This window comes from Hyaena hyaena, unplaced genomic scaffold (genome assembly GCF_003009895.1).
Source record: "Hyaena hyaena isolate Hyena2069 unplaced genomic scaffold, ASM300989v1 scaffold_375, whole genome shotgun sequence".
In the NCBI taxonomy this organism is placed as follows: Eukaryota; Metazoa; Chordata; class Mammalia; order Carnivora; family Hyaenidae; genus Hyaena; species Hyaena hyaena.
Genome location: NW_024081006.1, coordinates 101,522 through 123,994, shown reverse-complemented (window position 1 = coordinate 123,994; position 22,473 = coordinate 101,522). Strand labels below are relative to the sequence as shown.

The 22,473-nt window shown below is 46.7% G+C and overlaps 1 protein-coding gene across 1 annotated transcript in view; it reads right to left on the bottom strand.

Annotated features, from left to right (window-relative positions):
- Positions 1-22,473, bottom strand: part of GALNT15 (polypeptide N-acetylgalactosaminyltransferase 15) — a 45,219-nt gene that overhangs the window by 5,743 nt on the left and 17,003 nt on the right. Inside the window, exons 2-8 of the mRNA XM_039250596.1 lie at positions 18,481-18,647; positions 14,959-15,163; positions 6,963-7,130; positions 6,124-6,241; positions 4,235-4,429; positions 2,155-2,286; positions 1,669-1,773 (exon numbers count right to left, since the gene is read on the bottom strand). Of these exons, the coding sequence (XP_039106527.1) occupies positions 1,669-1,773; positions 2,155-2,286; positions 4,235-4,429; positions 6,124-6,241; positions 6,963-7,130; positions 14,959-15,163; positions 18,481-18,647 (1,090 nt within the window). The remainder of the gene's footprint in view (positions 1-1,668; positions 1,774-2,154; positions 2,287-4,234; positions 4,430-6,123; positions 6,242-6,962; positions 7,131-14,958; positions 15,164-18,480; positions 18,648-22,473) is intronic.

The following is a 22,473-nucleotide window of genomic DNA, read 5'->3' as shown; positions in this document are numbered from 1 at the left end:
CCTGGCCTGCTTGGGAGCCTGCCCTGTTCTCTGCCAGGAAGTCTCATTAGGTGCATGTGTTGCATATGTAGAGTTATCAGTCTCAGTATCTGAACCAAATTTGTGGTCAGGGGGTGATCCTGTCCCCACAGGGCAACCACAAGATACTACCTAAAAAGGCTAGGAAGCACAGGTAGGGGTGTAGGCCCCTACTAGGCCTTACTAGGCCTACATTTTAACCTGGATTTCTCAATGTCAATTTCAAATAGCCGGTCCTGTGGTGAGCCATCTGTATCCAAGAACAGGAACCTTGGCTCAAGGAAGGGCCTCTCCCTGCAGGCAGGGTGCCTGTCAGGCTCATTCAGCATCTCTCTGAGGCTGCCCTTTGGGCCATCAGCTTTTACTGTCACCAGGGCAGCCCCATCCACTTTGGGTACTGACAGGTCTGGCCACACTGCATAGTGGGACCTCAGGGAAAGTCATGCAATTTGTCTTCCTTGCTGCCTCTCAGTCCTTCCCCAAGCAGTCATCAGAGCCCTCTCTCCTGGGGAGAGGCCCCACCAGCCTTGACATTCCCGGTACAGCTTCTGTGCTGTTCTCCTCTGCCCCCCAGGGGTATTTGTACTCTCTGCTTTCCATCTGACTGTGGAATGAAAGACTTCTTCCTTGTGGAAGGGATCTCACAGACCAAACTGCTCGGGGTACCTTCTGAAAGAGGCCAGCGCTCTGCAGCTTGGGACCAGAGATTTCGTCTGTGTGTAAGCCATCCTCTAGCAAGTGGAGCATGTGGTGGGCTGAGCCACGAGGCCTACCTGCTCCAAATCCAGCCCTCCTTCTCTGCTTCACACACATACATACACGTACGCATGCACGTGCATATGCAGAGACACCCACACAGATGCACAGACACATGCACAGAGACACAGACACACAGACAAACACACACACCAGGTCCCTGTTGTGTGGTAAAGATCCCCCTCTGTGAACTCTGGCTCCCATAGAGCCTCATTAAATCCCCGAAAGTCTCAACACACGGTGTGGGAGGACTCAGAATCAGAGGACTGAGACAAGACTGTAACCACAGTCGTGGGTTTGAGGCACCGCTGTAAGTGGGGAACACACTCTAATGCCCTGATGGAAATGTGTGTCAATTACTTAGACCTCTGATTATAGATTTTTAATTTAAATAGGGAGATTTTCCTTAAACTTTGGCTTTCCAATGTCTTTTAAGTTTCAGGGCTAATCTCATAATACTGGACCCACTTTGATACAAAAGAGAAAACATGTGTTGAGGCTGGGGGACAGGCACAGGTGTCCTTTCTGATGGGCACGTGCTCCTCAGGCAGCCTCCACCCAGCCCACTGTGTTCATCCCCCCCAACTCTGAGGATATCTGAGTTTGCAATCCCTGGGCCAGTCACTCTCTGAGCCTCAATTTCCTCATCTGTTAGATGAAAGCATTGGCTAGATAGTCTCCGTTTGCTTCAGGCTCGGATGCTTGTATTCTCTGATGATGGCCCATGTCTGTGATCGTGCCTGGGGGCAGCATGGGCAGAGGTGGGATGGGCCATCGTGGTGGGGGACATGGGGCCACTGAAAGGAAGTGCCCCAAACAGAAGTGAGGTGCATCCCAGGAAAAACCATTCTTTGGTGTTCCCTCGCTGTTACCCTGAGAACCCTGACCACCCACCTGTTGCTGCCGGCTGTCACTGCAAGGAGCTAGCATCATGGCACAGCCCAGGATGTCCCCTTCTGCCTGGCAGTCGACACAGAAGCCAAGTCCGGTGTTGTGGAGCTGCAAGTGGACATCCACACAAAAGTGAACCCCCTCCCCCCACTGTAAAGACACCCTCTGTCAGGTGCTAGTCCTCTCCTTCTCTTCTTGAGTGTAGCTCAAGGTTCCAGGTTCAGGCCATGGAAATAAGCAAGGTCAAGCTAAAGCCTCTAATCCCAATGGACAGGAGGCAGGCCACACCTTCATGCTGAAGGGACCTGAAACAGATTTTGGGGCAACCCAGTCACCTCCCTCGGGGTAGGAATGGAAGCCTTTGAGGTCCCCCTGAGCTCAGGACTGTGTGGCCAGGTTTATGGGCAAACATCTGGATATACAGGTTCTGTTTTGGGAGGCTGCCCACCCCCTTGCCTTCCTTCTCATGTTCCTGGGGGTGTGCCTTGCCTTTCCAGAGAACCTGGGCCTGCACTCAGATGGGTACAGCTCAGGGTAGACATTGGCCAGAAACCAGTGGAACATCCGACATCCCAGTCTCCTTTGCAGCTTCAGGCGTTCTGTGCAGTCTGGCTTCTCAGCCTGATGGAGGAGAAAGACATGGGCGTGAGGTGGGGAAAGCCTGCCGTTCACCACACTTCGCACGTGGGGCAGGGACAGAGGGGGCTGGGAAGTAGCTGAAGGAATGGGACAGAGTGAGGGAACCAAGGCCATGGTTTCCTAGGGCTGTAGTGAGTGGGGAAGATCATGTGTTGGGGGAAGAGGTTTAGAAGGGACAGAGTAGGATGGGTCCTCCCCACAAAGAGTTGTAGAACCAGCAGTGTGGTTGTGAGATCACTCCCTCCCCACAATTCTTCACATCTTCAATCTGCAAAGTGGAAGCTGGCAAAATGGTAGGGCTTTGCACCCAGACTGGCATGGTGCAGCACCATAATGAGCCATATGGAGGCGGGAACTGACCTAAAGGCAACTGAGATGAAATAAGATAGGAAATTGTGGGATGGGGTGGGGACAAGGCAAGTTTACTTTTCTTCCCCTCAATGTGCCCAGTTTCCTCCATTAATGAATCATTCCTTTGGGCTACACTATTCCCTTTCCTTGAGATTCTCCTTTATATACAGTTGTCCTGGGATGGATATTAGGTAAGTCTTTAACACTTCAGTATAAATTTATATATTTGACTATATTGATAAGATATAAGGAAACCTACCTATACATTTAGTATTAAATCCTGGATATTGTGAGGGAAGACAGTGGTGCTAAGGAGGGGTAGGAAGGACCAAAAATTAAAAAAAAAAAAAGAGAGAGAGATCATATTTCCTGGGTTGAGGAGAGGAAAGGAGAGGGAGCTGGACAAGCAAGTCCATGTCAGAGTTTCACCTTGATGGTCTTAGTCTAGTCGGGCAAGGAGAAACTAGGCTAACAGGCTGAAGGAAGTGATTCTGCTTTTTCCGTTGTTTACTCCTCAGATAGAAATGTTGGGAGGAGAAGGTCTGAATCTGTCATACTGAAATGCTCTCGGTATGCTTCCCAAAGTGTGATCCCCTGTGCAACTGGCTCAGAAATGCCCAAGGAACTTGTTAAAAGTGCAGGTTCCTAGGTCCTATACCAGAGACTGTGATTTAGTAGGTTGGGCCAGCAACCCTGGAATCTGCATTTTGACAGAATCTGCAGTGACAGTATTAAAATCGTAACATTGATGTCAGCCATAGAACATTTCCAAAACATGAATTAATAGGAATATTTTTTAAAAAGCCAGAAAAAACGGTCTTCTCATTTACCAGTAGGAGGTGCTATTGTCCTTGTGGAAGTCATGGGTGACCAGATGATGGGGAGGTTTGTGGATCAGAGAAGGGAGCACACCCAGCAGTGGGGGTGGGGGGAGGGGGTGGTCTGGTGAGGGGCTCATGGGGGTTGTCGCAAGACCTGTGTGGGGTCTCAGAAATCTTATCTTCGGAGCCCCCACTCCCAGCATAGCAGACAATAATGGGAACCCATGTCTCCTGTTGAATAGCATTTATGTGCTAATTCCACAAGAATTGGGCTGTGTGACCGTTGAAAACGTGCTGTTTGTGGACATTTAATGAAATGTTTAAAATTTTAATTTTTTTGTGGCTTGTTTCAGATCCTTTAAGTTTATTTTTATACTTATATTTGTTTCATGCCTTGGATAATCCCACAGTTTGAGTGCTTTGCCCGGGATGAAAGGGTGCTCTGAGACTTGTCACTGCTTATTCCCTGCCCAGTCTGCGCTCTGGCCCTGGGATACAGGATCACAGCCCTTAGATGCCATCCCACAGACTTCAGGGGGCTGCAGGCCAAGACCGGCAGTGATGCTCTGTGGAGATGCTTGGGACAGACGGGCAGCTCTGCCAAGTTGAGGAGCTACTTGAGAGGGGCGACTTAAGGGAAGCACAAGCCAGAAGCTTTTATTTTCCCTGCAAGCTGGAGGGAGAGGCACTCCCTGGCCGAGCCTCCTGCTGGCAGCCCCATGGTGGGCCCAGAAATCCCTGCAGGGATCTCTCCTTACCTTGCTCAGGGACAAGGCCTCTGGGCTGTGCCTGTAGAAAGTTTCTTTGAATGAGCCCAGCCAGGTTTCAGCAATGCGAACTTTGTTGCGCAGAGTGGCCTCCTGATCAAAGGGGGACTGGGCTTCCTGATTTTGGTAGATGTGCCCCACCCGAGAGCAGGGAAGGATTTCAACAGAGCCACCGCAGAGCCAGGCCTGCCATGAAAGGAGAAAATAAGCATCTGAACACAACTCCAAGGACACAGAGTTGGGGATCCTGACAGGGGCTGGCAAAATGCACAGGAAACCATGAACACAAAATGGTGAAGAGAATGGTAGTCCTCAGGGTGCCGTAGAGTTTCCAGATCTGGGGGTTCTGGGCAGGGGAGTGACAGTGTGGGAAGAATGGGGGCCATTGTCCCAGCACAGGACCAGTGGAGTAAGGGAACCACATCAGTGCAGTACTGGAACAGGCCCTTTCCCAAAAGCACATGGACACATTCAGCATCTTTAGAGATACAGCAATGTGGATTAGCACCCCTGTTCCCCAAAGCTGCTTCCTCGGGGAAAAAGGAGTCCCTGGTGATCAGAGAATTTCTACAAGCTTGTGAAGTCTTATGTGGAGAGCAAATCAAACTTTCCTTAAACATACTCTCTCCTTCTTTAGGAAGGTTTTCACTGTTCTCCACTAACTCCTGCCTACTCCCAAAACGCAGCGTATGAACTGAAACACACCAAAGACGGAGTTTCCAAACTGTGTGCCAAGGTACCCCTGGGGTGCCCCAGGGCCATGCAGGGTATTTTAAATGCTTGAGAGAAACATAGTGACATCTATTGGGAGTTCTGCAAACTACAAGCTTGAGATTCATGGTTTTAACATCAGATGGCTGCCATTTTCGATAATGTACATCTTCATTGGGTTGGTTTTCAGCGATTGCTATGATGAAAAAGCAAGTCTTGTGTTCAAATCGACATGAATGGGAAATGAAGGTGGTGGTGTCTGATCTGATTCCAGGGTTTGAGAAGTTGCGTGTTACTCAACACTAAATTTAGGCATTAAATTTTTAGGACAAATAATTATGTTTTGGAGCTATAGAGCTCCCCCCTTATCATGGGGGATATGTTCCATGATCCCCAGCAGATGTCTAAAATCACAGATAGTTCTGGACCCTATATATACTATGTTTTTTCATATATATATATATATATATATACACACACACATACCCATGATAAAGTTTAATTTATAAATTAGGCACAGTAATAGATTAACAACTGATAATAAAATAGAATAATATAATGATATACTGTAATAAAAGTTATGTGAATGTGGTTTTTCTCTCTCTCAAAATATCTTCTTATATTGTGCCCACCCTTCTTCTTGTGGTGATGGGAGATGATAAAATGTCTACATGATAGATGGAGTAAGGGAATAACAAGGCATCATGACCTAGTCTTAGGCTACTACCTACTACCTCAGAAGGAGGATCATCTGCTTCTGGGCCAAGGTTGACCATGGGCAGCTGAAACCATGGACAAGGCAGGACCAATGTACTCAATGCACAGAACTGTTTGGCACTTGTTTTGGCCTATGGGTGCTGTGCATAATAACGAGATGCTAACGGTGCTGTGAACAGAGACTATACCGGAACTCCTGCGCTACAGTATAGATGGCTGATGCCATGGCCTTTCCTATGCACAGGTTGGATAGCTGGTTTCAAGAGGGAGGCTGGGGGGCACAATCAAAATACGGCATGAGAGTCATGGGAAGGGAAAGAAACACACTACATTTCATGACTTTATACACAGCCTGTGGCCTTGTCCCTGACCAGGGCGGTTTCTTATGGCCGCGTCTAAGCTGGGACCTTACACACTACTCCACAGAACTCCTCCCTTGGTCCAGGACATACCTTGAGAGACAGTTCGAGGTTTTCACCACCCCGCAGTGACATGAGAGGGTCATATGCTCCAGTGTTTTGGAAGTAATGTCTGTCCATGGCCACAACACCGCTGGGCACCACAGGGCTCCTAGGCAGACGGAAGGCAGGAACAGACTGCAGTTCAGAACCTGGCTTTGAGCCCCGAATCGGGCTCTGTGCTGACAGCTCAGAGCCTAGAGCCTGCTTCTGATTCTGTCTCCCTCTCTCTCTCTCTGTACCTCCCCTGCTCACACTTTGTCTGCCTGTCTCTCTCTCTCAAAAATAAATAAACAATAAAAAATGTTTAAAAAACTGTTGTTATTTTACAACAAAGTTTCAGTGGCTTGTTATCTAGAACATCTTCTTAGGTAGGATAATTGTCTAAAACCCAAACATGTCCAAAAACCAAAACAAGCAAGCAACTGTAAAATTTGATACATTTTGAGAGTTCTGGTGTCTTAGCATTCATCTGGCTGAATTCTTCCTTTTTAGCAAGAAAGTACCTGAGGTCAGGAAACTCCAGTGTTACCTGGGGAGGTAGATCTACTGACCCTCCCGGAAGAACTTAAGCTGGGCTCCCTTCACGTAAGAATATAACACTAATAACACCAAGTGTTGAGTGCTCGGCACTCTCTCCATGCGTTTCATGCAGTAACTTTTAGTCTTCCCAACAACCCTCTTACCCTCAATTCACTGATAAGGAAACTGAAGCACAGAGTAAGTAACTTGCTAGGAAATTGGTGGGGCCAGGATTAGGTCCCAAACAGTTTGGCCCCTGAGTCAATCCTGAGGACAGTGGCGGTAAAGCAGTATGTGTGACAGAACCTCACCTGACGGGGCTGATGGGGGACCGGAGGGCCTTCCTCTCTCGCTCTGGCAAAGGCTCCCAGTGGAAATCCAGCTTCCAGTCCAACACCCCGCGCTGCAGGTCCTTGGAGGGGTAATACTGCAAAGTCTTCCAGTCAATCACATCGATGACTGGAGACACCACCCGGCTCCTGGAAAGAAGTGTTCAATCAAATAAGGGATACAAACCATTCACTTGCTGGGGGTCAGAAAGATGATCTACACTCACGCCGGTGGCCACATGTGGCTGTTGCCCACTTAAAACTTATACATGGTCTGTCTGAGTTGAGATGTGGTATAAGTGTAAAATACACACTGGATTTAGAAGACCCAGTATGAAAAAAAAATATGTAAAAATCTCAGTAATTTTTACACTGATTATATGTTGAAATAATAACATTTTGGATATACTGGGTTTGCTAAAATGTATTATTAAATCTAACTCCATTTGTTTCTTTTTGCTTTGTAACGTGACTATTAGAAATGTTTAAATTATATACATGGCTTTTTATGTTTCTATTAGACAGCACTGTTCTAGAAAATATGTTTTTGCATAAGGAGCTGGGGGCTCATTTCATTAAATAGCATGCCTGCCTTTTTCTTTTTTGATAAACCTCTGTCAATAGCGCTGAAAGACAGGAGAATTGGGGTTCTAGGCTCAGCTCTGCCAGTAATGGGCTGTGTAATATTTTTTTTAATGTTTATTTTTTTTTGAGAGACAGAGCATGAGCAGAGGAGGGGCAGATAGAGAGGGAGGCACAGAATCTGTCAGCACAGAGCCCAATACAGGGCTCAAACTTACAGACCATGAGATCATGACCTGAGCTGAAGTCGGACACCCTACCAACTGAGCCACTCAGGAGCCCCTTGGTTGTGTGACCTTGAGATAGCTGTTGTACCTCGCTGGGCCTCAGTTTCCTCATTTGTAAAGTGGGAGGTGGAACCATTTCCCACAAATACCTTTCTCAGCAGTAACATTATAGGACTATGCCTATTGACTTCTTTTGGGGCCATTTCCCCTTTGAAAAGTATAGACTCTTCTCCAGAAAAAAAATCATATGCACATATCCAAAGTATTATGCATAATCTCAGAGGATTCATGGGCCCCCGCTCTAGGGTCTGTTTCTTGTTCCTCCTGATATTATACAACTTGGTTGGAGGGATCAGGATCGCCAAGCCCCCAGTGTCTCAGGTGTTAATGCATGTGTATGTGAGCACGTGGTGTCTACAAGCAAACGGCAATCCTGCGCCCAGGCTTATTTGCTTGTTCATTTACTGATGCTGTTGGTAATTGTATTTTATCCCTTTTTTTATGATTGTTGTTTGTTTTGTTTTGCCTGCACAGCCTAGGATATGACCTCAGAGAGGGTAATGTGGGAAACTGGTACAGGTCAGAAACTTTTTTTTAAATATAATTTATTGTCAAGTTGGCTAGCATACAGTGCATACAGTGTGCTTTTGCTTTTGGGGGTAGATTCTGTGATTCGCCGCTTACATACAACTTCACATTTTAACTAAACAGATAATCACTCAGGTTGCGTACCAGGAGCTGATCTCCACCTAGCCAATATCTCAGTCACATTTTTTTCTGTTTTTTCACATTTTTTCTCTCATGGCTGTTACTTTTTTTTTAATTTGAGAGAAAGAGAGAGAGCATGAGTGGGAAGAGGGGCAGAAGGAGAAAGAGAAAATCTTAAGCAGGCTCCATATTCAACATGGAACCTGATGTGGGGGCTCGATCTCATAACCTTGGGGTCATGACCTGAGTCAAAATCAAGAGTCAGACCTTCAACCAACTAAGCCACCCACTTGCCCCAGTGACCGTTACTTCTAAAATCTATGCCATGAAAAGATCAGTCCTGAACTTGGGGGTGGCTGGAAGGTGCCATTCTAAGAGAAGACAGATTCCTGGCAGGAGAGATGCCAGCCGTACTGTGTTTATATGCTTCTATCGATGTCCATCTCTGTTCCTACCATCTTGGAGACAGCCAGGCTGGTCTTGGGACTCAATTATCTGTCCTCAAGTGACTGACATTGGCATAAGAAGTCATGGGATTTATATTTATGGCAAGGGTCCTGATGTGGTTCTCCTGTCCTTTTCACATTGTTGCCTCTGGAAGGTAAGGGAAACTTTTTCTGGCATCCTGAATTGACCTAAGAAAACTGAGAAACAAGATCAAAGAAGAAAGGAGGATACCCCCCCCCACAACTCCCCACTTACTGCGGAGTGAACTGAGCAGATGGGATGGGTTTGGCTACTGGCAAAGCATTTTGTGGAATTTCAGAATTGAGAGCCAGGGAATCTGTGTGGCTGAATCCTGAAGAATCCCATCAAATTTGTGCCATTTTAGTAATCATAACAGGACAAGAAAGGAAATCGCATCCAAGCATCTATATAACTTGTTGGTCCTAGATCTTTGAGCTGTGTCCTTTCTGACAAAGGTGTGCATTACTTTTGATCAGAAAATGGGAGCTCTAGAATTTATCAAATTTCTCTTTTTGCTCTGTCTTGCTGGAATCTCAGAGTCTACACAAAACTCACTGCTAATGAGTGTATCACCCCTAATATCCAATGCCACCTTTTCCTGTCTGAAATTTCCTTCCCTTCTATTTTGACCAGGCACTTAAGTGATTAATCACGAACCTCTCTAAGTGCCTTTTGGATAGAGATGAAGAGGATAGCAGCTGCTTAACCATGGCTGAATTGGGGAGGAACTGTAGTCTAGTGACTCAAAAATGGTGATTTAAAAAAACCCAAACAGTCTTATATTTAGCTTTGGGTTTCGTACCTACAGATGTGTCTGGTGTTCTTGGAATACGCTTAAAGCAACATAGCAAAGCTGCCCTGTTTGACTTGGAAAGAGCTCGAAGCAACTGCTTACACCATCATTCTCTCTTTCAAATTGGGCTTTAACTCTCAGGCAAGTACAAGGTTGATTCTCTCCTAAGCCTTTCTAAGCTCCAGGGGGTCAGGCAGTTGGGTTTCAAAAGACAAACAGAGGTAGGAGAGCTGTCAGCAAACACTGGTTGAGTGCAATACGTGAGGTCAACAAACAAGAGTTATCAAAAGATAATGGGTTTTATCCTTACCAACAAAACCTAGTTTATTTATAAGCCCCAGTTTATCTCATCCTTCTTCATCATTCCTGTGCTTCAGTGTCCCTCTGGCTCTGTGTTGTCTAAAGTCATTTTGGAAGTTCACCCACATTCTCGGTGTGTTGGGGAAATTATATTAAGAAACACAAGGCTCTGCCTAAGTGTCCATCAACAGACGAATGGATCAAGAAGATGTGGTTTATCTATATGATGGAATACTACATGGCAATGAGAAAGAATGAAATATGGCCATGTGTAGCAACGTGGATGGAACTTGAGGTGTTATGCTGAGCGAAATAAGTCAGGCAGAGAAGGACAAATATCATATGTTTGCACGTATAGGAGGATTAGGAGCAACTTAACTGAGGACCGTGGGGGAGAAGAAGGGGAGAAATAGTGGGGGAGAGGGAGAGAGGGGGAGAGAGGCAAACCATGAGAGACTCTTGAATGATGAGAACAAACTGAGGACTGATGGATGTGGGGGGGTGGGGGAGATGGGCATGGAGGAGGGCACTTGTGGGGATGAGCACTGGGTGTTATATGGAAACCAACTTGACAATAAACTATTTGTAAAAGAAAAGAAAAGAAAAGAAAAGAAAAGAAAAGAAAAGAAAAGAAACACAAGGCTCTGAATTCTCTCATCCCAGAGCTCTTGCTTCTCAAGTGTGACCCCGGGACTGGTGTTGGCTCTGTCAGATTCTGTCATGCTGAGGGGTGTGGAGTAAGATGAGAGCTGAGGAATTTCCTTGGGGCATGAGACCAAAAGGAGGCTGCTCCCTTTGGGGGCTGGAGGCATCTGGGTCCCCTGCTGCTCCTCAGCAAGCGCGCGTGCCGCACACACATATACACGGGATTCCTCAGACTGCTTTCCATCATTTAACCCCTTGCAGGGCAGAGTGGTTCTTGCTTCTCCCCACTGAGCGGGTTCAGCCCTGGCTAAGCAGTAGGTGACCTTAAGAACTAGGTGTTTTTTGGGGGCATCTGGGTAGCTCAGTCGGTTTAGTGTCCGACTTCGGCTCAGGGCATGATCTCACAGTTCATGGGTTTGAGCCCCGCATCAGGCTCTGTGCTGAACTCTTGCTCACAGCCTGGAGCCTGCTTCAGAGTCTGTGTCTCCTTCTCTCTCTGCCCCTCCCCACTCATGCACTCACTCTATCTCTCAAAAATAAATAAATGTAAATATTAAAAAAAAAAAAAAAGAGAGAGAGAGAGAGAGCTAGGTGTCTGTAAGACAGAGGACCAGACCAAATTTAAGTGGAAAACAGCTTAAACAGCCTCTGGAGCCAGCATCGCCCCTTAGAGGGTGTTGTCTTTGAGCACTTCACTAAGGACTGCCCCCTTCCCATTGGAAACACTCAATTTTCTAAGGCCATGAGTCTTACTCTGTGGCTTAGGTACTAGAGCTGGCAGTTAGCACGTGGCAGTTGACAGCTACCCTTGATCTTTACCTTTGTTACTTTACATGGAAACCAACCACCAATTAGCATCTTTAAGGCTGCTCTAAAAAACAAAAACAAAAACAAAACTGTTCTTTGAGTAACTCTGTCTGGGGCTGCTATGTACAGGTATGTGCGTTGTGTACTGCCCAAACTTAGAGAATGCCTCAAATACTGACATCGGAAATTCGCATACTTCTTTCTAAAGTTTCTGGCAGTTAGCATTAAAGTATCTTGTTCTACAAAATGAATGTATTATGACACATGTTCTGAGAAATGGGAGTAAAGGGTGATGAAGAAGGGACTCCTTCTACCAATTGATACAAAGTTGCCAGATGGCTCTCCATACGCCTGTTCTGCGGACAGGAGCAGAGAACCAGGGCTGGGAACCAGGTCTTGAACCCTCTGACCAGATTGTTGAGTAAGTTATGACCCTTTGAAATAGTTGCTTTGTGGCTTATTGCACTGTTACTCATCATCCCACTCCACCTTTTTATTAAAAGTTCTTAAAGACCTTTTCCCGCCCTCTGCACAGTGGGTCCTGACCTGGTGCCAGCATGCCTCTTGCCATAAGTCTCTGCTGGGGACCCTTTCCTCTCTGGAAGAGCAGCAGCTATTAGGAACTGTGCCCACTGACTCCTATGGCTTTGATTTACCCAAGGTGAGCGGCCACAGGAAGCCAGAGGAAACACTTGAGCAAACTTTCTCTGGAAGTAAAGCAAACCTTAAAGGGGGACCAGGCTGCAGGTTTTGAAGCATCGCTGTGTGCAGTGGAGAGAGATGAGAAATCAGACCCAAGAGAGGCAGCTTTTCTTTCAGACGCTCACCTGCAAAGGCATTTAAGCTGAACACCAAAGAAAACAGGAAGCTGTGAATGAGGTGTGGGGTGACAAAAAGATGGTCGATCCACAGAAGAGAGAAGACATGATGAGGAAGCCAAGCCAGAATGGGTCCAAGACCAGTGGCTGTGCGTGTGTGTGTGTGTGTGTGTGTGTGTGTGGGAGAGAGAGAGAGAGAGGAGGAAGAAAGAGAGAGGAGAGGGGGAGGAGAGAAGTTTGATAAAAAGAAGGAAAGAGCCCAAGAAATTAAAATTTCATGGACCCACCTCTTAACTGTGGAAGAGTTCTCAGGGATCCCCATTTTATTTATAGCTGAGGACACTGAGGTATTGCCAAGTCTTCCTCTCTCAGCCTAGAGTGAGAAATCTCCAGATCTGTGAAAATGGCACCAATGTGAGAAGCAGACATGAGGGGCTTGTTCTAATCAATGTTTTAACACATATCTCACAACCAGGCTGGGGGTGGGTATGACCAAATGTTACTCCCTGATCAGCTTCTCCAATTCTTTTAAAAAAAAATAGTTGATTTATTTATTTTGAGAGAGAGAGAGAGAGAGAGAGAGCAGGAGGGGTAGAGAGAGAGGCAGAGAGACAGAATCCCAAGCAGACTGTCAGCACAGAGCCACATGTGAGGCTCAAACTCACAAACCATGATATCATAAGTCGGAGTCAGACACTTAACTGACTGAGCCATGCAGGTGCCACTCTCCATTTTTTTTAATGTTGTATTTGTTTTAGAGAGAGAGAGAGAAATGTGATCAGGGGAGGGTCAGAGAGAGAGGGAGATACAGAATCCAAAGACAGGCTCCAGGCTCTGAGCTGTCAGCACAGACCCCAATCTGGGGCCCAAACCCATGAACTGTGAGATCATGACCTGAGCCAAAGTCAGATGCTTAACTGACTGAGCCACCCAGGCGCCCCTCTCCAATTCTTAAAATAATTCCTAGACAACACAGAGAGCAGTGGACGCAGAGTTAGAGCACCTGGCTTGGGTGTAGAGTCTCTGTGTGCCCTTGTAGATCATTTCACCCCGTGGAGCCCCAACATCCCTCTCTGTGAGATGGGAGCAGAAGTACCTACCTGAGACATCTCACAAGGAGGGTAGGTCAATGAAGAATTATATGAAAACAACCTATTAGGGTTAGGTTATGCATACATGTGGCCTAATAATATATGACCAGGTCCCTAAATGTCTGCATAAAAGAAGTTTAGAAAATAGCCCAGCTATCCAGTGCCTGTGTGACCCTGAGGGGTCCCCTTCCCCTCCTGGGAACACAGGTTTTTTTCAGCAGTGCAATCATGAGGTAGGACTAGATGATCTTACGGGTCCCTCTGAAAGCCATGTCTGTGATATGGGGATGGGAATTAGAGGGGGAATAGGCAGGACCAACTTTAGGTCCTGCTCCAAAGATACACAGTCATTGTGGTTTTGAGAGCAGAATCCAAGATGGCAGAGTTGTAGAGTTCACGTGTTTCCTTGTCTTGGTCCTGGTGCTGGATTTATTATCTGAGATAATCACCAGGAATGGGCAGTAATCTGTGTCATGGTGCTGCAAAATTAATCATTCTTGATTTCACTTGAGCTCTGATTGTTCTTTATTAAAAAGGAATTGCTGGGCTATTAACAGTTTACATTGTGTTGCTTGCAACCTCCTCCATCTAGTGGAATATGCTAATTCCTCTACCTCCTGGCCCAGTAATGTCTTTTCTTATAGGTGGTCATCCCCAGCTTCAACAGAGACAGTGAACATTTACCATGGGAAGGAGTGCAAGAATAGAAGTCATAAGGCTCGGTTCTGGCATCAGCCCTATCTGGCGAGGCATCATCAGAAGCCATCATTTATTGAGCCCCTACTGTGTGATAGGCCTCTGCAAACCCCAAGGACTGGTCCAAGGGCTGGCCACCAGGTGTTGCTTTTCCTTAGTGGGATATTCAGGTTGAGGAAAATGGTTGACAAGACTTGTTTAGAAACTATATAAGGAGTGCAGGAAGTAGGGGAGTAAATGACAGTAAGATGGGAAAGAAGAATGGAAAAGTGGTCAAAGAAGAAATGTTAAATGTTTGGCTAATGCAGTTGTCTCTGACTTCATATTCCTGAGGCCTTGCTTAGAACATTAGAGACCCCTCATCCAGAAAACCAATGCTGGTTCTTGATGCAAGGTTAGCAATCACAGAGTCTAATGCTTTCTTTTTAGGGGTAAGTAACTAAAAGCAAAATATCAAGACTTTTTCTTGGGCTATATTACAATCTTGATTAAAATTGCTCACTTTTCATCAAAGAGAGTGATAACCATGGTAGGATGTTACCCTATCCAGGAGTATTTGCAACTTAATAGAAGCTATTCTCCCGGCCCCAGTTTTTGTGTCTAGAAAACAAGGCAGATGGACTGAGGGATTTCTAACTTCACTTCCAACTTTACCTCTCTGTGCTTTTGAGAAGGCTCAAGCTCAAACATTGGGAAAAATCCAAAGACACATGTTGCTCTCTAATAGCGGAGGAGACCCAAGGACTTTTTCAGTGGTGGGTAGATGTTCTGTGAGTGGCTGAGGGTGTAAATAATTCCTCCCAGCCCCACCTCTTGCCCCCCAGACCTCAGGGCTGAAGTTACCTGTCACCAGCTATTCTGCTGAGGAGGGGCTCCAGCCAGCCCGGGTGGCACTCACAGTGGGAATCCATGAAGACCAGCACATCCCCGGTGGCCCTGGTGGCCCCCAGCATCCGAGCCCTGATGGCACCTAGCCTCTTGTTGCTCCTGAGTAACTTCACCCCCTCCAGCCTGGCCACGTATTCGCTGAGAGAAGACTTGAGTTGTCCTGGAATCGACAGAGTCATGGTCAGTGGGGTCACAGATGCCATAGCCAGTGAAATTGTGATGACCGTCACTAGGATCACTATCAGCAATTCTCTTGGGAGCTGGGGTGAGCACAAGGTCCTGAGATTCAGATACATTCCACTTGGCTGTTGCTAAGATGTAAGTTGCTTAGTTAGTTAGGGGTGGGTCAGTATTCTCTCTGGTGAAAACCAGCAGAGACGGTGTCGTAAAACCGGGAGAGGAGAGAAATGACTAACCTTCTCTAAATGCAGGATTGATCTTATGCAGACACTGCTGGTGCCCTACACAGGTGTCCTAAGCTCCCTTTTACTGGTTTAGTTTGGTTTGGTTTGCATGTATCCAGCAGCTGTAGGTTTGCTGCTAACTGTAGTCTGCATCCTTCTCTGGAGATATGCCCTTGGGTATGGCCCTGCCTCTCCTGTGAGTGCCAGAGAATCATGCAGAATGCCACACTTGGCCCCAGATGCCCAGGGTCAATGACCAACCAGTGCAGGGTTACCAAAGTCCTTGCCCCAAGGCAGGACTGATTCGGAGGTGCAGTTTGCACTGTGGAGCTCTCCATGTGATCAGGCTGCAGATGAACTTCGTCTGAAACCTCATCTTGGTTCAGCTCCTTCCTCTGCCTCTCCTACCTCCCCCACTCTCCTATGGAGTTCCCCTGAAAGTGAACTATCCCCCAAATCACGAGCACATGAATCTCATCTCAGGCTCCACTTCTAAACAATCTGACCTAAGACAGTGGTTCAAGACAGAGGGTCCATTAAATGTGGCTGCTGGTGGGTCATTGGTGGTGCTGGCCAAAGTGGTCTCATTGTAGTGGTAGGGGTGGATAGGAAACACAGTGTGTCGAAGAGAAAGTGAGACATGAAAAATTGAGCCAAGAATCTAGACGTTTTTTAGGAACAATGATTCTATAGGGGATAAAGAATGAGAGAGACTTCTTAAGTTTTTCATTTAAGATAAGAAAAGCTGTGTGTGTGTGTGTGTGTGTGTGTGTGTGTGTGTGTGTGTACACCAAGATGAACAGGCCAGTGGAAACCAAAGGAATAATGTATTCAGAGAGAAGTAGCATCCTCCATGAAGTCTTGGAAAGGAGTCACCCCTAACCACTGAACTCAGACATTCTCAAGGGCAGGGATGGTACTTCACCCATTTCCACTGCTCTGAGCCGTAGCACAGGGCTGGCCCATGGTAGGCATTCAGTGTACATCTGTTGAACAAAACTAAGCCAAAGAGCAAGAATACCCCCAGTTCCACAGCCCAGAGGCGGTCTTGACAGGAATACACACAGCCCAGGTGCTTTGGTAGCTGGGTCTCCATTGAGCTAGGGGAGGCTCAGGCAGCCTTACTGGGAAGTCCCACCTTTTAAACAGCATGTGACTCCCAGGGAGTCTCTCCAGGGAGACTTTTCTGCAGAGGAAACTGTCCTGAGCAGGGGACATAAGGATTTCCAGTCACTTGGCTGTTGAATTGCTTGGTGGTAAAATGTTGTGCCTATTTATTATTTTATAATTATTTTTATGATAAGCTTATTAGCCCCAAGTCCATTCCCTAGAGAAGGATGTCTATTAACAAAGCTATTAAAATTTCTGAACTTGGATGTGTGAAAACCAGCCCTGCGTTGACTCCACAGTATTGAGCACTGCTGGTTGTCTTATCCAACATTCATTCTCTCCCACCACCCTGCTAGCAGAAGCTTGATTTTGTTCAGTGCAGCTAAAAGCACTCACCTACCCCAAGACTCCCTTGCTACTAATAATAGACTTTTGATCCAACTCTGGTAGAAATATACTGGGTAAGAAGATTCTGGAAAACCTATTGTTTTATTGATTTTTTTTTCTAAAATGCCAAACCTGGCCAGCCTCTGCCTATCTGCATTTCACTCTTTCTGCCTGGAATGTCATGTGAGGCCTGGGATGTAGGGCCCAAAACCATACTCCAAGTAGAACTGAATGGAAAGCAGAAGATGCTGAGGATGTGGGGGGGCACCCACCGCACTGGGGCCCAGCTCCTCTGCTTCTACACACACAAAGAGAAGGGAAGGTACCAAGGGACACTGACATGATGCAGTTCATCAGCTGGTGACGGGGAAGGGACCACAGATGTTCACTTGGAAGGACTCTGGTGCAGGCGAGAGTAGAGAGTCTGTGGGCACTTTCACCAGCCAGCCCAGCTCAGGATCTGCTCATCTGTCCTGCCTAATACGCAGCCAAATGTATCTTAGTGACCTCACATACTCCTGGAGCCTCTGGTTAGTCTGACTCACTATCGTGCCCATGCTGGGCAAATTCCCAACATGACGACCTTCAGAAGAACTAACCCAGGCACGTGGCCACTCGATCAAGTCCTCTGTTATTTCCCTTAGAAAAGTGTTTTTTGGACCTTAGCAAAGGTTCAGCTTCCCTTGGAGTGGTCTGTTCTCACCCGCAAGGCCAGCAGGGGCCTCCATAGGCCATTCAGTTGAGCCAGAAATAAAGGCCTGAAGCCCCAAAGAAGAGCTGTGGTTCTCAAAGAGCAGTCCACGGACCAGCTGCATCCACATCACCTGAGATATTGTTAGAAATGAAGATTCTTGGGCCAAATACCAGATTCGGGGGCTCCCCGGGGAAGAGCCTAACAACCAGTGTTTTCGTGTGATTCTGATGTACATTCAGTTTGAGAACCGTGGAACCTTCTTCTGACTCCATCATATTTCAGTGACTCAGCCGTTGCAGCGGGCTGGACCCTGGTAGTGAGTTTCTGGTCAGTGTAAACATGTGAGCAGATTCTGTAAGTCTAGGCTCTGGGTCTGACTCTGCTGCACTTGGCCTGACTCAGTCCTGGTCAATTCTCGTCTTTAGGACTCAGTTTCCTCATCTGGAAAATGAATGGAGGAGGCTAAACGAGAGGGATTTAACAACTGATCCACGTCCAGTGCTTCATCCAGTGTCTAGGAGGCAGTGGGCACTTATGAATGGCCACCCTGCTGTGATTCTAGAGTGTCTGGGGAAGAAGCATATTGGACTGGGTGGAGGCTGGGACTGGGAGAGATCTCCCTGAGATCAGGCTGCAGTGATTTCCAGGACGCCTGCTTGGACCTCTTTGCCTTGCTTGGTGGCTCTGCTTTCTATGTCTTCTCCCCCCATTTCCTTACTGGTTGCCCCTGGGGTTCTTCACTCATGAGTTACCTGCACCTGAAACCTCATCTGGAGGATGCTTCTGGGAACCTGGCCTACGGAGGTTCCAAACCCCAGTCTCTGCATGTGACCCCGCCAGGGTCTAGGCCCACCCGAAGAGCTGGGGGCAGCCCATAGCCACCTTGCTGGCTGAGGTCGTCCACCAGGATAATCTCCTTCAGGAAGGCCCTGGGCACCGTGTCGAGGATACTGTGCACGGTTCTCAAGAGGGTGGACCAGGCCTCGTCATGGAAACAGAGGATGACGCTGGCTGTGGGCAGGCTGTCTTCAGGGTGCTGCTGCAGACACCTGCAGGGCAGAGAACCAGAAGAGCAAAATAAGCATTGCACAGCCTCTAACTCACCCCCTAGGTCCCGGCTGAGGCTGCTTTAACCAGAAGGCTGACACCCTCCCCCAACTTAGTAGCTCTCTTTCTGGGTTTGCTTGAAATTTCCATGTAAAGAGGACCCACCACACCTTGGAGTAATTCTGTCTATGATCTCCCAATCCTCATATCCCAGGAGCACCTTTACAGAGTTTAATCCATATCTCTCTCATAGCATTTGAGAGGTGTTTCCACCATTCCCAGGAGATGGCTGTCCTAATCTGTAAAATGGGAATGAATGACATCACCAACCTCACAGAGCTGTTATAAGGCTTAAGTAGGACGAGGCACATAGCAAATGTCCTATGAACACAAATCATCATTCATTGAAACGCTATTTTCTTTATTTTTGTTTCCATACAATCTAGCTTAGCACCGGGCACATAATAAATGTTAACTGTTATTCTTATTTTTGAGGAAGGATAAGGATTGAACATTTGTGAGGGCCAACAAAATGCCAGACCCTTTACATATATTACTGCTTGTTTGCTCTAAAATTAGTCTTTGGTTTGGGCTTTTGCCCCCATTTTGTGGATAAGGAAACCGAGGCTCAGAGAATGGGCAAGACTTATCAAAGCTCCCAGTACCAGTCAGTGGCAGAGAGCTTCAAAGCTATCGTGCCCTGTCTCTGCTGGTTTGTGGCTGGACAGATGGGAGTGTGAGGAGCTACCTCCTCCAGAAGCCTGTCTGGTCCTTTGCAGATGAACAGGACGCTTTGGATTTGCTTTGTACTGCATCTTCCGAGAGTCCCGAGTGAGACCACAGTGGAATGAATTATAACGACGGGACACACGGAGCAACATGTGGCTCACAATTGTTCACAAAGGTGCTTTTTTTGCTAGGTAGCTTCTAAGTGTCCCTCCCTGGAGGAGAATTCGCTTTTGAGTAGTTGTCTCCAGGACCTCAAACTTCCAACACCTAGAGGCATTTGAAATGGTCGAACTGCATGCAGTTCTTGGTCTGACAGCCGACAAAGGCTGGCCCAGCCTAAGGGAAATGCCAGGCCACCCTGGGTTCAGCGTCCCTCTGCCTGCTACCACGCCAACCAAGGCTGAGAGTCTCCATGTGCAGGACACCTGCATGTGACTCTGGGCAAAAATCCTATCGCAGGGGGTGAAGGGAATTGATATTAGGGAAGTGCTTTAAGGTAACAGGAAAACAGAAATCCTAGATTAAAAAACAACAACAACAAATGAACATCTCAGAAACTCGCAGTGTCAATTACGTTATTAGTTTCTACATGTATGTACTATTTCTTTCCATAAAGGATTTGAAGTCCCTCAAAAGGAATACATACAGTAAGATAATGGTAATATAAAAGTAAGGGTGGAAAATCAGGAGTCGGGAAATACAATAGTAGAAAGTCAACATTTGGAGAAAGAACAGAAAGATATAGACCATAAGGGCCTTGGTGTTTCCAGGAAGAATTTTAAATTTGAGCTTCCTAGTAGCCAAAGGAAAATGGGAGGCTTATTCTGCAACAGAATTATCACCATCAGAGAGGTTACATACCAGAGTTTTTAAGGGAAAGTGATATTCTCTCTAATACTTTTTAAAAATAACTTTTATTTTGAAAGAGTTTTAGACTCGCAAGGAGTTGCAAAAATAGTACAGAGGGTTCCTGTGTTATCATCACCCGCTTCGCCCAGTGATGATATATTACATAATCCACCACGAGCAAAATCAGGAATTTCACACGGTTCAGTTACTATTAGCTCTAATACAGACCTTATCTGAACTTCACCAGTTGTTACATCCGACACTAGTTTTTAAGGGAAACTGCTATGGACTTTAGAGAGAAGTCCCTAAATGGGTGACAGTGTCCTTACCAGCATTCCTACAACAAATGAAATCATGAATTTTATATGCACTTTTACAGTCTGCTTTCAGGGCTGTTCACATAACAGGTCCAAAGGGGAACCCATTCCCATAAGGTTTTCAGAAGATAAAGGAGTTCTCAGCGCATATGCTGAGGTTAATTTACACCTGCATCCCCTCCCACTTCTCCCCTCCTCTCTCCCCAAATCCTGATGGAACTTTTCTCCCCCACCCTACTGACTTTGAGAATTTCCACTCTGCCCTCAGAATTGCTCTAGACCTGTTCACAAACAGGTTCAAAATTTCCTTTGTGTCCTCTCTATTTCCTTTGTGGTCGAGAGTGGAAGAAATTCCCAAGTCCTAGGACTGCGGCCTCGGCTGGCTGTGAAAAGTTACCATGCCTCCTTCGTGAATCCAGGGGGTACTGAAAACATTACCAGGTCAATGGCTTGGGGGCTGTTTTCCAACTCAGGTAGGAGGGAGGCTTGGGGACAGAGAGGCCTGCATATGGCTTTCTTGGGGTTGCAGCTTTTTGTTTGTTTGTTCTTAACTTTTTAAATGTTGAATTAGTTTTGAGAGAGACAGAGAGAGCGCAAGCAGAGGAAGGGCAGAGAGAGAGGGAGACACAGAATCCGAAGCAGGCTCCAGGCTCTGAGCTGTCAGCACAGAGCCCAAGGTGAGGCTTGAACTCACAAACTGTAAGATCATGACCTGAGCCAAAGTCAGACACTTAACCGACTGAGCCACCCAGGTGCCCTGGGGCTGTAGTTTTATAGGGACTGAAGTCTGTCACCTCGGGGCGTTTTCTCTCCCTGAGTCCACAGAATGTGAGCACTGGAAACAGAAGTGTGGGGTGCTTGTGTGTCCTTGAAGAAAAGTGGTTGAAGATCTTGTACTTCAGAATCATACTTAGGTTTGAATCTTCACCCTGCTGCTTCCTAACCCCTTGGGTAATATACTCGATATTTATAAGCCTTAGTTTCCTCATCTGAACACTGGGCCTGTTGTGAGACTCTAAGAATAATTATGCGCACTCCAGAGATAGTGGCTCTTTTGTAGCTATCTTGGAAAAAAATGGGATTAGTATGTGCACTGCATTTATGCTTAACTTTGTGAGACATAATACTCTTTGAACAAAAACTCTACAGTATGGCATGAGAGGCTGCCTGAACTACTTTTGGAAGTTTTGTTTCCCTCATCTGCACAGCAGGAATGCCAACAGCGCCCATTTCATAGCTTTTGTAAGGAACAGATGTTTAGCACAGTGCCTGTAAAGTAGTAGGGACTCCATCAATATAAGAGAGACTTACTGGGACCATGTTCCTCACACATTCCTCAAAGTCAGGAGACAGGAGAGCTTTCTGTTCTACTAAATAGCTGATGACCCCAGGGCTACCAACTTCCTTTTCTTTTTAAAATTTTGTTTTAATGTTTATTTTTGAAAGAAACAGACAGAGCACAAGTGGGGGAAGGACAGAGAAAGAGGGAGACACACAATCAGAAGCAGGCTTCAGGCTCTGAACTGTCAGCACAGAGCACGACACCAGGCTCCAACTCATGAACTCTAAGATCATGACCTGAACCCAAGTCAGATGCTTAACCTACTGAGCCACTCAGCACCTCCCCCCTCCCCTCAGCTTCTTTTCTTTGGCTTCAGGGTACATTTTCCACAGAGCAGCAGTCTAGCCTGATGATTTTGGCTGTGGATGCTGGGGCTCCCCCACTTCCTAGCTGTGCAAATGACCCCAGGCAAGTAGCTTTATGGTTTCCTCAGGATGGTAATAACAGCACTCACTTCACAGAGCTGCTGTGGAGATGAATGTCCTTTGTCAAGCACTCAGGACAGAGACTGGCACAGAAGAAGCTCTAGGTAAGAATTTGCTGCCATTGTGAGATGGACCATTCCTAATGGGATGATCACTGAGGCTCTTC